The sequence below is a fragment of the Podarcis muralis genome, chromosome 2, assembly GCF_964188315.1.
Source record: "Podarcis muralis chromosome 2, rPodMur119.hap1.1, whole genome shotgun sequence".
Classification (NCBI taxonomy): Eukaryota; Metazoa; Chordata; class Lepidosauria; order Squamata; family Lacertidae; genus Podarcis; species Podarcis muralis.
This window is the reverse complement of record NC_135656.1, coordinates 118,692,462-118,706,970: the sequence shown is the minus strand read 5'-3', so window position 1 is coordinate 118,706,970 and position 14,509 is coordinate 118,692,462. Positions and strand designations below refer to the sequence as shown.

General features: G+C 46.6%; 1 protein-coding gene across 1 annotated transcript; it reads right to left on the bottom strand.

The window, feature by feature from the left end:
• Window positions 1–6,894: 6,894 nt before the first annotated feature.
• Window positions 6,895–13,635, bottom strand: LOC144326782 (vomeronasal type-2 receptor 26-like). The gene is made up of 6 exons (XM_077923598.1): window positions 13,433–13,635; window positions 12,522–12,819; window positions 11,052–11,858; window positions 9,078–9,305; window positions 8,251–8,377; window positions 6,895–7,799 (listed from the first exon to the last, which is right to left on the bottom strand). Exons 1-6 carry the CDS (start codon window positions 13,633–13,635, stop codon window positions 6,895–6,897), a joined length of 2,568 nt encoding a protein of 855 aa, XP_077779724.1.
• Between the last annotated feature and the right edge of the window lie 874 nt (window positions 13,636–14,509).

Below are 14,509 nucleotides of genomic sequence, written 5' to 3'. Positions count from 1 at the left end.
TCACGTGGCCAGCGTGACAAGCTGCATCTGGCGAGCCAGCGCAGCACACGGAACGCCGTTTACCTTCCCGCTGGTAAGCGGTCCCTATTTATCTACTTGCACCCAAAGGTGCTTTTGAACTGCTAGGTTGGCAGGTGCTGGGACCGAACAACGGGAGCGCACCCCGCCGCGGGGATTCGAACCGCCGACCTTTCGATCGGCAAGTCCTAGACGCTGAGGCTTTAACCCACAGCGCCACCTGCGTCCCCCTGGGGGGAACATAGAATCATAGAATTATAGAACTGGAAGGGACCCCAAGGGGCATCTAGTCCAACCCCCTGCAATGAAGGAATCTTAGCTAAAGCATCCATGACAGACGACCACCCAACCTCTGCTTATAAACACCCAAGGAAGGAGAGTCCACAACCTCCTGAGGGAGACCGTTCTAGTTGCTTAGAGTGGCCACAATCTGACCCCCCCCCCCACCAAATGTTTGTTGTGTGACTCTGACATATTCAATTTGGGGAATCATATAGATAAACATGAACCAGAGTGTGGGCAGGGCTTCCAGTGAAAATGAAGACAGGAACCAGTCACTCTCATTTGTGGTGTAGGGGTGTGTATTCCGTACTTTTTACCAGCTGAAACTGTTTGGGGCAATTTGGAAGAAATACCTTATGGGAAAAGCCATGACTATTGTGCCACAGGGCCTGAAAGTTGGGCTTGTAGGAGAAAAAACTTAGATAAAGGCTTGAGGGGAATCAGAAGGAGAATAAAGAAAAGTCCTTGAAACAATAGACTTTGTTATTGCATCAAGAGAGAAGAGAGATCTGTTGATGCACTAACAAAAGTTGGCTCACCCAGAAACAGCTGAAAAGGTATCTTAAAAACTCATTGGCTGGCCCTCAGGTGCTCTTACAATCTCATGATTAATCCGAGCCCTGAGAATTGGACAAGAAATGTGATTCATGGCACAGGGTATATTTTCTGCAAGAAACTTTTCAAGCACAGTGTAATAAATCACCTCACTTTAGCCTTGATTCTGATGTTTGGCTGATTTGTCTAAATCCCTGGTGATTTGGCAAGAATAAGAATAATTATAAGGGGGAGATGCATCACCTGAGTCTCTGTGTGGCTCAAGGACAGGTGCAGACCTGGAGGAAAACATGAGAACAAGAATGCAGAGAAATGGCTCCCTGGTCTTTACATGGGTCAGCTTCTGGAGGGTCAAAGGTCAGCTTGACATTTAAATGACAACATACTCTTTTAATGTTCCATAAATGCCAGCAAAGTAGTGTGAACTTTGTTTTCCACATAATTATCAGAATCATAGTGATTTATTCTCCCCAGAACTGAAGCGATATTTTTCGTAATTGTCCAAACGTCTGAATAAATAGCAGCACAGTGTCATTCATTGCACTGCGCTGGGGCCCGGGGGAGAGAAATCTGGTACACAGAAGATCCTGTGTCAGAGAAATATTGAGTCAAGATTCAGAGCAGCTGAAATAGCCAGTAGTTTACTTCAAACTGAAGAACTTTAACCCCCCAAAAATATACGCCCTCCAAAATATCAGCAAAAAACACTTGCAACTAACACCACAGTTGTAACACCAACACCCACGTCCTGAACATTCACCCTTCCTTCCCTACAAACTCAGTTACTCAGTGGATCTGGTTCTGCTAACCATAGAATAGATGTAAGATCTTTTCAGTTGCTGTCTCTTCTGTATTGGCAAAACCTATCACTGTGGTGCTGGCCTTCGTGGCCACCAAGCCAGGAAACACAATCAAGAGATGACTGGGGAAGAGTCTGGCCAACTTCATGGTCATTTCCTGTTCTCTTGTCCAAGTTGTCATCTGCATCTTCTGGCTGGGAATCTGTCCACAATTCCCAGAGTCTGACATGACCTCCCAGGCTGGAGAGGTCACCTTGCAATACAATGTGGGGTCTATTGCCATGTTTTATGGCTCCCTCGGCTAGCAGCAGTTATCTGATGTAAATCCTCGATTTCAGATTGTAGCTGCCTGAGTATATAGGTCGTGGCGTTGATAGTTTTCTCCAGCCTACACGTTAAGGCAAAAAGGGCTTCACGATTTTGTTCAGAAACAACTCCCGGAAATATATTTAGCGTTAGCACACTAACAAAACCTCCACCAACAGCACCTATGGAATGGGTCAGATAGATTTCCTCACTGCACTGTTCCCCCAGGACTTCTCTCTGTTTCCTGCTTCTAGAGGCAAGAGGAGGAGAAGTCTCTACAGTCACAGGGAAAGTGAAGGCTCTGATTCCCACACACTGATAGTTACCAGGGTGGTAGTTGGTAGCGAGCCCATTATACAAGAACCATAAATTTGGATCCTTGATCATCCATCCAGAACAGATGGATCCCTGTCCAGTGAAATTGACTGTATATTGGGGAAAGTATGGATACAGATCTGAAGATGTGGTGTTTCCTTTATAGGTGGTGTTGAAGGAACCCCACAATCAAAATCTTTCGGTGCAATGGTGGCGTTGGTGGCGTTGTACATGGTGCCAATCTATCCATTTGGAGTTCCATGCCCCAGAGGCATAGTGGCAGAAACATAAGCCTTGGGTGTTTCTGGAGAACTGGAAAAACTGGTAGGAGGTGTCATTCATTTCAGAAGGAGGTGCAACAAAAAGGCCACTTTGGTTCTATAGTAAGTAGGCCTGCCAACACAATATCGAGGTCCTTGATCAGTCCCGTCACAATTCAAGCCCCCCCCACTATAGATTAAAAGTGTGTTTGTTTGTGTTTATTTTAACAGTTCTGACCAATTATTCGGTGTATGAGCTGCTGTAACTCCGTGTTCTGAACACCCCCCCCCCATTTCTCTGGAGGTTTAAACTCCTCCTGATATTGATGGGAGATTGTCTCTTCAGAACTTCTTAGGCTTGCCTATCAATCTCTCATTGACCCTAGGAGATATTCTGACCACCTTTTATCACCAAATTATGATCCATGCTGGCAGATGAGCAAGCAATGGACTCTTTCCACTTTGCCATGCTCCACTGGGAGTCCAAATGAGCATCTCTTTTGATCCCCTTGCAGGAGGGTGTCCCAGATAGTGTGTCCTTGTCCCCACCCTCCACAATCTAGGTCTCCCCACCACTTGCTATCTATAGATTAAATGTGTCTCTGTGTGTTTATTTTAGCAGTTCTGCCCTGCCTCTTATGTGCCAGAGGGACAACTGGAGCTGATCTAGGGTGGATTTCCTTCCACTATGATAAGTTCTGCCATGTCTAAAGAAGTCAGGAGACAGAGCTTCAGCTACAGAGAATCTGAGACATCCCAGATGAAGCGGGGAGAATCCTTCCACTCATCATGGTAGTGGAAAAAGAGCAGCAGCAGCAGAAACTCCAGCCAGAGTCAAATACGAACGCATGCTGGATATGGTTTACATTCGCACCCCCAAAGGAGCTGACAGTGGCTTTGAGACTAGAGAGGCTGCACTTCCCATCTTGTTACCTCTGCTCAAAGAAGTTTTAGAATATATAGCAAAGCCTGCAAAATAGATGCAAAGCAAATGGGATGAGTGGATGTACCATGAGCAGCTATCTCAAGTCCCTATCGAAGGGCATTGGGCTCTCTGGAAGAAATGATCTTCCTTTCTCCATTACTTCCTTCATCTAACTATCATTGCCGTGATATTTCCCAACAGAAATGAAGAAGAAGAAGAAAATCAGCACTCTTTCTCGCCAGCTCAAAATCAACTAAGTCCTGAGACACCGTGAAGAGCAACAGATTTACCAGGGCACAATTATCTCAGTATTTTTAACATAATGTTTGTGAAGGAAAATACAGATATTAATTGTATGTGCAATGAAGAACAATTCATATCTTAAAGTTCAACATGCTTTAAATCAGTGTTTCCCAACCGGTGTTCCGCGGCACACTAGTGTGCCGCGAGACGTTGCCTGGTGTGCCGTGGGAGGGAGGCGGGCGAGTCGGGCGGCGAGAGGCGGGGCGGCGGCGGCGAGGAGAGGCCGCCCAGCGCGGGGCTCTCGCCGTCTGCCTGCCTGGCTGCCTGCGTGGCGCTGACGTCACGGGGCTGTAACGTGCCCCACATAGGCACATGCGGGGCGGCGAGCGAGCTCCCTCCCACATCCCATCGCCGGCTCTGCACCAGGCGGTAGAGCTCGGCGAAGTCGCCGCGCTGGAAGGCCAGCAGCGCGCGCGCCTTGGCCAGGCTCTCGCCCGCCTGCGCCTCCAGGCACGGTGCCTCGGCGTCGGGCGGCAGCAAGCCCAGGAAGCGGCCCAGCCGGCCGGGGTCGCCCGCCTGCAGCAGCGCCTCGCACCCACACGAGACCTGCTCCGCCGAGAAGCGCGGCGAGCGCGGAGGATCGGGCGCGGTGGAGGCCAGCCCCGCGCTTGGAGAGGACGCAGCAGCCGTCGCCAAACCCGATCCTCCTCCTCCTGCTCCGCCGCCGTCCTCTGGCTCTCGGCCGGGAGGAGCCTGCGGCGACGGGGCGGGCGCCGAAGTTGGCAGAAGTTGGCGCGCCTCCTCGGCAGCGCCTTCGTCCTCCTCCTCCTGCCTCTGCTCTCCTCCGGCGGCGGGGGCGCGCTGCCCTCCCCGGACGGGGGGCTCGGCGGGGCCCGCGGGGAAGGAGGCCATGTTCGTGGCGCGCGGGATCGCGGCCCCCCTCGCCCGCCTCCGGCCCGCTCCCCTCCCCCTGCGCGCTGCCCTAGCCGTGCGGGTCTCCTCCCCCTGCGCCGCCGTCCCCTTTCCACATCCTAGGAGCCGCGGTCCGCCTACCGCCCCCGGGCCGCGGCGCGGCTCCCAGCCCGGGCTGGCCTCCGCCTCCTGGGAAGCGCGCCCACCCCCGCGGCCCCCCAAACTTCGGAGCAACTCTCCAGACGCTTCTCCCCCGCCTCGGTCTCCCTCCTTTCCACTTCTCTTCCCCCCTTCCTTCCCTCTTTCTTTCTCTTTCTCTCCCACCCGCCTTTCCTTCTATTAACTTTCCTTTCCCCTCCCTTCGTCCTTCCTACTTTTACTCCTGGGCTCCTCCCCCCTTTGCGCAGCCACAAATCAATCTCTCTCTCTTTTTCCCCCTCTCTCTCTTCTTTGCTCAGACGCAAAAAAGCGCCGCTTTTTGGAAATCCGGACTGCTGTCCCCGCTGAAACGATACTTTAAAAAAGGAAGAACCCACTGGCTCTTATTTCTGTTTAAAGCAGTAGATCCCGAACTCTTTTGGCCCACTGCCCCCTTGGTTCCACATCCCCCAGTGTCCCCTATGCTTACTCTATAGAAAGCATTACAGGGGTTAACGCGGCTCGCTAAGGAAGATATTAATAGAATTCTGCATTTGGGGGGAGACCCTAACAGTCATCTACCATTACCTTCTATGCTGTTACTATTTTTTTTTTTTTTTTTACATAAGTAAAAAGTGACCTTTCCCCATCTGGCATGGTGGTGTGCCTCGAGATTTTTTTCATGAAACAAGTGTGCCTTTGCCCAAAAAAGGTTGGGAAACACTGCTTTAAATGGCCTTTTACAATAAGGAATAAATTACTCCTACCATGTTTATTCTCCCCTCCTAAGAACCCTCCTATTGTGGTATATATATATCTGTAAATAATGTTTCTGTGCCCTCTGTTAATTGTTCCTGAAACAAAATATTTTACTACTCAGTTACACTTTTCTCCTTTATTTGTTTTAGCAGTCCCAATCAATTTTCCTATTAAATCAATATATTGAAATGCAGGAAGTGCCAAAGAACCTGAATTTTAAGAGAAAGACATTCAGCTTTCCAAGTTAAAATAGCACAATTAAAAATAAAATTTAAACATTTAGACACTTCTTAAAGGTTTGAAAAGTAACCATCAGAAAAGGAGCCATAAACATGCTTTTAAATCTAAGAAGCTACATTTGCAAGGCAACTACCGTATTTTTCGCTCTATAGGACACACCGGACAATAGGACGCACCTTGTTTTAGAGGGGGGAAAACAAGGGGGAAAAATTCTCCCCCTCTCTGCCCAGCGCCCCTTCAGCGAAGCGGCAGAAGGCGCTGCGCAGAGAGGGAGAGAATTTTCCCACTCTTGTTTTCCCCCTCTAAAACAAGGGGCTGTTTAAGGTGCGTTCAGTCACCTTCAGGCAGCTACCTTGGAAGCCTGGAGAGCGAGAGGGGTCGGTGCCCACCGACCCCTCTCACTCTCCAGGCTTCAGGTTCCTTTCGACCTGCTCTTTGGGGCTGGCAGGGGGAAGCCCACCACCAGCCCCAAAGAGCAGGTCGGGGAGCGGGGAAAGGCGCGCAGCTGAGAGGCTCCTGCCATAGTCGCGCGTCACCTCTCCAGCTGGGAGAGGGTCACGGGGGGCTGCTTTAGCCCCCAACGCGCTCTCCAGGCTGGAGAGGTAACACACAGCTATAGAGGCTCCTGCAATAGTCGCGCGTCACCTCTCCAGCTGGGAGAGGGTCACGGGGGGCTGCTTTAGCCGCGCGCGCGCTCTCCAGGCTGTAGAGGTGACACACGGCTATAGAGGCTCCTGCCATAGTCGCGCGTCACCTCTCCAGCTGGGAGAGGGTCGCGGGGGGCTGCTTTAGCCGTGCGCACGCTCTCCTGGCTGGAGAGGTGACGCGTGGCTATAGAGGCTCCTGCCATAGTCGCGCGTCACCTCTCCAGCTGGGAGAGGGTCACGGGGGGCTGCTTTAGCCGCGCGCGCTCTCTCCCGGCTGGAGAGGTGACGCGTGGCTATAGAGGCTCCTGCCATAGTTGCGCGTCACCTCTCCAGCTGGGAGAGGGTCAAGGGGCTATGGCTTCTTCGCTCCATAGGACGCACACACATTTTCCCTTCATTTTTGAAGTGGAAAAAGTACGTCCTATAGAGCAAAAAATACGGTATGTCTTTTTCAACATTACTGTACTGGACAACAGTTGTCGAAAATGAGTCATTTAAGAACCAACTTTTGTTGTCAGATGCTCCTTTGTGTTCAGCTCAGGCCTGAGTACAATTATGTAGCACTTGGGAAAGAAGATGCAGCCCAGAAGCCCAGCACTGGAGGCCAAGATAGAGAAGATCTGCACAGCCACCATGTATTTCCCCTTTGTGCTCAGGTAGGAGGGCACAAAGGAGACCCAAACGCTGCAGAAGACCAGCATGCTGAAGGTGATCAGCTTGGCTTCATTGAAGGCCCCAGGCAGCTTCCTTGCTAGGAAAGCCACCATGAAGCAGATGGAGGCCAAGAAGCCCATGTAGCCAAGGACACCATAAAACATGGCAATAGACCCTTCATTGCATTGCAGGATGATCTCTCTGGGCTGGGAATGCATGTCAGACTCTGGGAAGGGAGGAGAGATTCCCAGCCAGATGATGCAGATGGAAACTTGGACAATGGAACAGGAAATGACAATGGAGTTGGCCAGACTCTTTCCCATCCATCTCCTCATCGTGTTTCCTGGCTTTGTGGCCAGGAAGGCCAGCACCACAATGATGGTTTTTGCCAACACAGAAGAGACGGCAACTGAGAAGATGATGCTGAAGGCCATTTGTCGGAGAAGACAGGTCCCTTTCCTTGGCCTTCCAATGAAGAGGAAGGAGGACAGAAAGGAAAGCAGGAGGGAGATGAGGAGGATATAGGAGAGGTTTCGGTTGTTGGCTTTGACTATGGGAGTTTCCCGGAATATAACGAATATTCCTAGCACAACACACATGGTTAGGGATAACAATAGGGCAAAGGAAGCTAGGAAGATCCCCAAAGGTTCTTCGTAAGCCAGAAAAGTGATGATCTTGTAGAAACATTGATCTCTGTCCTTGTTTGGATGCTGATCTTCTGGACACCTGGTGCAACGCTCTGCATCTGGAATGAACACAAGGAATTACAACTTTGCTGCTTTTCCTGAACCAAAGGTAATACCTCACTAAAAGAAAATATAAAAACCATTGTGCACAACCAGGGAGAGCAATTATTGGTATTAATAATATTACGGGACAGGAAAATGACACTCAAAAGGGACCTTGTTGGACTCAACTATATGAAACATTTGTGCCAGACAATCATCTCGGAGTTCACGGTGCCTCTTGTGCCAAGTTTGACTAACAGTCAAAGTAATGTCAAATTCCCGTATCTCAGGATTTCTAATTGTTATTCGATGTGTCAATACAGCTTGTATGAACACCCAATGGGGGAAATGCCCAGTTGTGTTGTAGCAGTGCATCAGTTCTAGAACTCCCCTGTAATAGACTCTGGACACCAGAAAGGTCCTTTGTCCTCTTCCCGAAGGGCAGGTCTTTCTGCTGGTGTCACCCACCTTCCTGAGAGGCCATTGTTCCTTCCGCACAGGGAACGCAGTCATAACAGCAGAGCAGCATTCCTTCCTGAACTACCTTGAAGAATCCAGGCTGGCAGTTTTCCACACACCTGGAAGTAGGCAGGGGCTGAGCATAAAGGGGCATCAAGGAAAACGTGTTAAGGCTGATGATTTAAGAATGATAACAATGTATTAATTAATTGATTATCTTTGACCACATTTATATACTGCTTGATTGCAGGAAAACCTCTAATGAGAACGGCTTCCTGTTTGATCCAAGCCCTAGTTCCTTCTGCTTCCCTTCCCCTGTTGCTCAGCTCTGTTTCAGTTTCCCCTCTTGTACATGATAAAGTGTCATGATCACTGTATTAATCAGAGGTAGCTAAACTTTATTCATTTGAGATCCATAGTTAAATTTCCTAGAAGGGTTCAAGTTAGGAGTCCATCTCTTTTTGCAAACAAATCTATTGCACACTTTTCTGGAAGTTGTTCCATAGAACATGGATTTACAGGAGCAGTTCAGGAAATATTGCCAGCACTGAGGCTGCTAAAAGCCACACTCTCTTACGGATTTTAAGTTTTAAATGGTTTAAATATGAGAGGGGAAGGGGGAAACCAGTGGCCACATCATCTAGTTACTAAAACACCCACCTTGAAATTACACTCCCATAGCAGCTGATTCATGCATATACAGAGTTTCACAGGGACCCACAGTTAGATTTTCAAGGAATGTCGGAGGCATTTGAAGGCAGTGTGACAGAAAACATTGTGGCATGATTTGAACTTATGGGATGGGAAATCCAATAAAACGAAAAAAATTTCCCCACCTTGTTGAGCCATTTGGGACACACAGTGGCATTCTGGTCCATGGTGCACTTTAGGTCTAGGGATTTCTGCCTATTGATGCTCCCAATCCTCTCTCTAAGAAGGGACCGATTTGGAAACACCATCCAGTTCACAATGTCCAAGTCAGCTGTCAGGTCCCCCTTCTCATCCAAATACACTCCGTCCATTGAAGAATTGTAAAACTGGACATCTCCCAGGAAAGGGTTGAGCTAGAATGGCAGAGAAAAGGATCGCATATGGAACAGGGGAAACAGCACTGACTATTCATCTCTGCACATTTCATGCTTGGATCTGCTCTCATTTGGGATTGGCTACAGAGTGTCAGGGACTGGTTGGGCAGTTTGGTGGGAAGCACCAGCCAGGGAACCCCCAGGGGAGGAAGGCTCAGAGCCAGGGGATTGGTGGTGGGACACTGAGGAGAGCTCAGAGGAAGAAGATTGCAATGAGGGGCTGGATGCTGAAGAGGCAACAGGATATAGTGAGCAGGAAGAGTCGGTGATGGGGAGCAGTTCAGACTCTGAGGCTGAAGCAGAGGAGAAGGGTGAAGAGGCTGCTGGAGAAGCCAAGGACCTTTTGGGAATGATAAGGACAGAAGTATCTAAATTGTACAAAAAATTATTTGTGTATGCAACTACAGCAGCTACTCTCCTAAAAAAAGGAAAGAAGCAGAAGTCCCTGCAAATGAAAAATGGATACAAAATCTAATGCAATATGCAGAAATGGTAAAACTTACCGGAAGAATAAGAAACCATCATAACAAACTTTTTATAAAATTATTTTGAAATGGTTTATTGAATATTTACAGACAAATTTCAAACATCTAAAAACATTGGCAGGACTATTATAACATCCTGCAATTTCATAAGAATATATATTTAAAGTAGATAATTAAAAGAGGAAATTAAATGGATTTGGATATGCAGAAGATATTAAAAAGTAAATTTAAGGAACCATAGAAGCAGGGGGAAGGAAGTCAGTTTTTCAAAAATAAAAATGATTGTAAAACTTATGAAATGTATAAATTAGAAAAGTATAAATAAAACTATAAAAAAGAAGAAAAGACCATTCAGGAAATGTTGCTGAGTTGTATGCTGTTTTCTGGAATAACTAATCAAATGTATACATTCTAAAAGTGCAAATAAAAACTTTTAAAAAGATAAAAGACCGAGTGGGAAGTGTTGCTGAGTCATATGCCGTTTTCTTGAATAAATAGTTAAGAACTGCCTGCCTCTTTGTTCTGACCTGCATGTGACTCCAGTCTGGCAACAAAAGATGTACAGTGAAGGTGCCAGACAAACTTCCCTGAAGACTCATTCTCCAAACGGGGAGCCACTGCAGAAAAGGCGCAGTCTCATGTTGCCACCCTCCAGACTTCTCATGATGGCGGCACACAAAGAAAGGCCTCAGATGATGATTGCAGCTATTATCTGCTCTGAATAAAATGTTCAAGATAAAAAATATTCAAGATACTCTATATGAAATGGAAAATTTAGTTCAAAGCATATTAATGGGATCGGAATAGAAATACGTCAGAAATATGACAAGTGTCCATATACAGTGGACTCTCGGATTGCGAACGTGATCAGTGCGGGATGCATGTTCGCAACCTGCAGCGTTCGCAACCTGCAGCGGCGCGTCAGCGCACACGCGGGTAGTGATTCAGTGCTTCTGCGCATTCGCAACACCCAAAACCCAGAAGTAACTCGGGTCTGTAACCTGAAAAAACACAACCTGAAGCGTCTGTAACCCGGAGTATGACTGTGTATCAGACTCTATTGTAATGAGAAGATGAGTCACTCAGACACTTAGGCTCCATCAACACGCACAATCTTTGGACAAATGATAGAGCTTCTCACCTTCCCACTGCATTCCCCAAGTTCTCAAGCAAACCGTTCAGGAATTGTACAATTGATTGCCATGTTTGGCTGAGATGTCCAAGATGGGAAATGAAATACCTGCCATGGCTGCAACCTTTGAACTTCCAGACTGTCCTTCAACCTCCACTTAGATCTGGACAAGTACGCAGCATTTAAGGAACGGGCCACAGCTTGGACAGTGTTGTAAATCCTGTAGCTGTTTAGAGATAAGAGTCTTTCCAGATGGTCTTGGGGCAGCATCTCCAGTTCCTCCCTTTCTCTGCATCTTGTCCAGCTTTTCACTGACAATGTATTCTGTGAATAGGAACAATTAAAAGCTTCCTCCCAAAACTGCTTGATTGCAAAGAAAAAGGCATAAAAATCATCATATTTTGTCCATTTATTTGCCCCAATAGAGAAAGAAAGAATACTGTGAAAGTGCTGGAAATCTAAAAGACTGTCGATGAAATCTACACTCAAATCCCACATAGATGTTGTGATCAAGACTTTCCCTGCAGTGGGTTTGACCAGCTGGTCAAATATTATTTTTCCAAGTCGTATTCCCAGCAAGAAATAAGTAGTTTCTACATAATAAAAAAATACATGGACTTGTCCCCACTTTTCTAATGGAGGAACATTGACTGTCACATGGTTTGTATAAATTTGTGGGATGCTTAGTGAGATGGCAACGCAAATGCCACTTTCTAATAGCACAGGTGTCAATTTCTTCATGAACTTCACTCCATTTTCAGTGTCTGGAGCAATGAGACCAATGAACGTCCATCTAAAGTGATGGAGCAGCTTGACAATCACTGGGTAAACGGCGTCTTCTTTTGGGACCATCCGATAGAAAAAGGGGAACTGCCTCTTGTCATTCAGAACATGGGAGCCAAAAGCATGGCTGACCTGGCAAAAAAAGAAGGACTGTTGGATTGCAATGTTTGGGATCAAAGACGAAATAGTTCTTACCCCCAATAACATATATTTTCTTTATAAAGACACATTGCTTTTTTTGCCAAGACTTTCCTTGGAACATAAGATTGCACTCCATCTTTATCTTTATGAAGTCCCTCAGTTCCTGTTTTCATCTTTTAAAATAAGCTTTTATCATTCCATTTTACTGGTATTCTACTGTACATTAGTATTCTACTGTACATTTCAACAATTTTCTTACTGCTTTATGTGGTGCACTACTAAAAGGTTTTTAAATTATTGAGTGGGTTGTGAAAGTTTTCAATTAATAAACAAAATTTCACAGTTTCACTCAGGGGAAACTTTTCTGCTTTATTCAATTTTTAGTGGTATGGTGACTAGTATGAGGGAAGTTCCTTTCCTTCTCATTTTATATGCACAGGCATACAAACACACAAACACACACACAAATCCACATTTGACACAAATGGAAGGGAGGAAGGACAGGTAATAGAGCACAGCAATTCATCTGACCATTCCTTATCTCCTTTCTTCAATTCCTTTACATCCTATGTCTTCCTCATTCTGAGTTGATACTACCCAACACTTTCATGGCTGAGAACCTCAGTCAGATGATCCCACCTTCTCCATTCCTACCTGTGGCATTTTATAGATGCCCAACATGCTTGAAATCTGGATGGAGTTCTCAGAGTCAGAGTCAGCCCCTTCAAGAACAGCAATCAAGTTATTTTGTCCTCCGCAGTTGTAGTTTGGAACATTCACCTGTCTCGAAGAGACCAGGTCTACCAAAGCTTCATACGTCACCCTTCCTTGAAAAAAGTTCTCATGGATATTGTAGCCCAGAGTGATGTTGGGCAAGAGCCTGGGATTCTGGTTGATATGCTGAATGGCAAAGAAGAAGGACAGGGGCAGCCAGTACTTTGTTGCTGTTTTCCTGAAAAAATGTACATATCACAGCCTATCCTCCAGCATCCAGTGACTATATCACTCCCAACTCTTGCTTTTTTTGACAAGCTTCTAAGGACAATCTAAAGTCCTGGATTCTATTTCTAGAATTTAATCATACTAACACTCATCCAAGTTCAGATGTCTGACAGCTAATCCTCACTTAATGATCCCTGATTGTTGGGAAAGCCTTGTTCAGTCAATACTCATTATTCTATGGAAAACAAAACTAAAATAGAGTGAATTTTTTATGATGGAATTAGACGGGCACAGACTTTCAAAGAATAATAGGAGATAAAAGGTTTTTAGAGGCTCATTAAATAACACGGAACATCTATTTCCCCCCTCTCTCGCACTCTCTTCCCTTCCCCTCGGGTCCCTTCCAAGCCTGTTATTTTTATAAGTAATTTTATTGATTTGTTTTTTAAAAGAATGTAAACATTAAAAAGGAAGGAAAATAAAGAATTAAAAATATAGACCCCAAAGCACCACAACATGGCAGGTCCAAAGTACATAGAAACACTACAGCTCCAAAAGGATGATAAGTAAAAAATCGATATTACACGGAGCAGCAGTAACCCCATCCCCATAAATTGACTTACTTACGAAAGCTGTTAGAGGGAGGCTCCTTGAAGTGCCACAGATTTAATACAGCAGCTGTGGCAGACAAGATTCCACTAATCAGGTGGTCTCCTGGCCTGTAATAATTGAATGGCTCAATCCAGTCTCTCTCCAAAGTCAAGGGGCATTTTGCCTTCGCTCCACAGTCTGCATGAGGCACCAAGAGCAGGAGAAGCAGTACCATTCTTTGCCTGCTTGGAACACCTTCCTTTCCTGTGACTGCTCCTCTGACCTAGAAAATAATTAGATAATGTTGATGGGATGCAACCAACACTTCACACCTAGAAGGAATAGAGGTCAGCCTTGCACCCTTGTATTGCAACTCACCTGTCCTAAATCTGAACCCCAATTCTGAGTGGTACAGAAGGCCTTTATGTACCAATCCTTCCCTGCTCTGATGAAATATGTTAATAACTTCATGTTGTTGTCAGTTCTGATATCTCCTTGATTGGACTCAAAGGTGATCTTTGGACAAATCTCCGGAGCTTTGGTGAAAAGGTGATGAAAGAAAAACCCCTCTGTGATTTTGATAATTACAAAGGGAAGAAGCATGGACTCTGAAATGCCCTCAGTTCTTTACGTGGCTTCATGCGCAGGTGCAGGCTGGAAAAACTCCCACATGTACCTTCAAACTCTGAGAGGCATAACAGAATGGGCAACTAAAAAGTCTAACTTTGGTGAAAGAAGCTCATTCCACAGCCTCCAACATTCCTCTGATGTAAATCGGGATGCACATATTTTGGTGCTATGCTCTTGTGGGAGCCTGCTGACTTGAGCAAGATTGTGGCACCACTGCAAGCTTGAGCAGGGTCATGCCTGGGATATGGAAGGCTGAGGGTTTAGAAGGGTCGTGCTTCTGTATCACAAGGGCTGACACGGAAGTGCCGGGCCATTGCAGGTCCAGAAGAGGCTGGGGAGACAGCGAGGTCATCCTGGCTTGACTCCTTCAGCTCAAGAAGTTGCAGGAAACTTAGCTCCAGCCCCACCTTTGCCCTCTAGCTTCTCACTCTGGAGCCCTTCCCAACAGACAGAGACTGCGACATGGGGGTGAGCTCCTC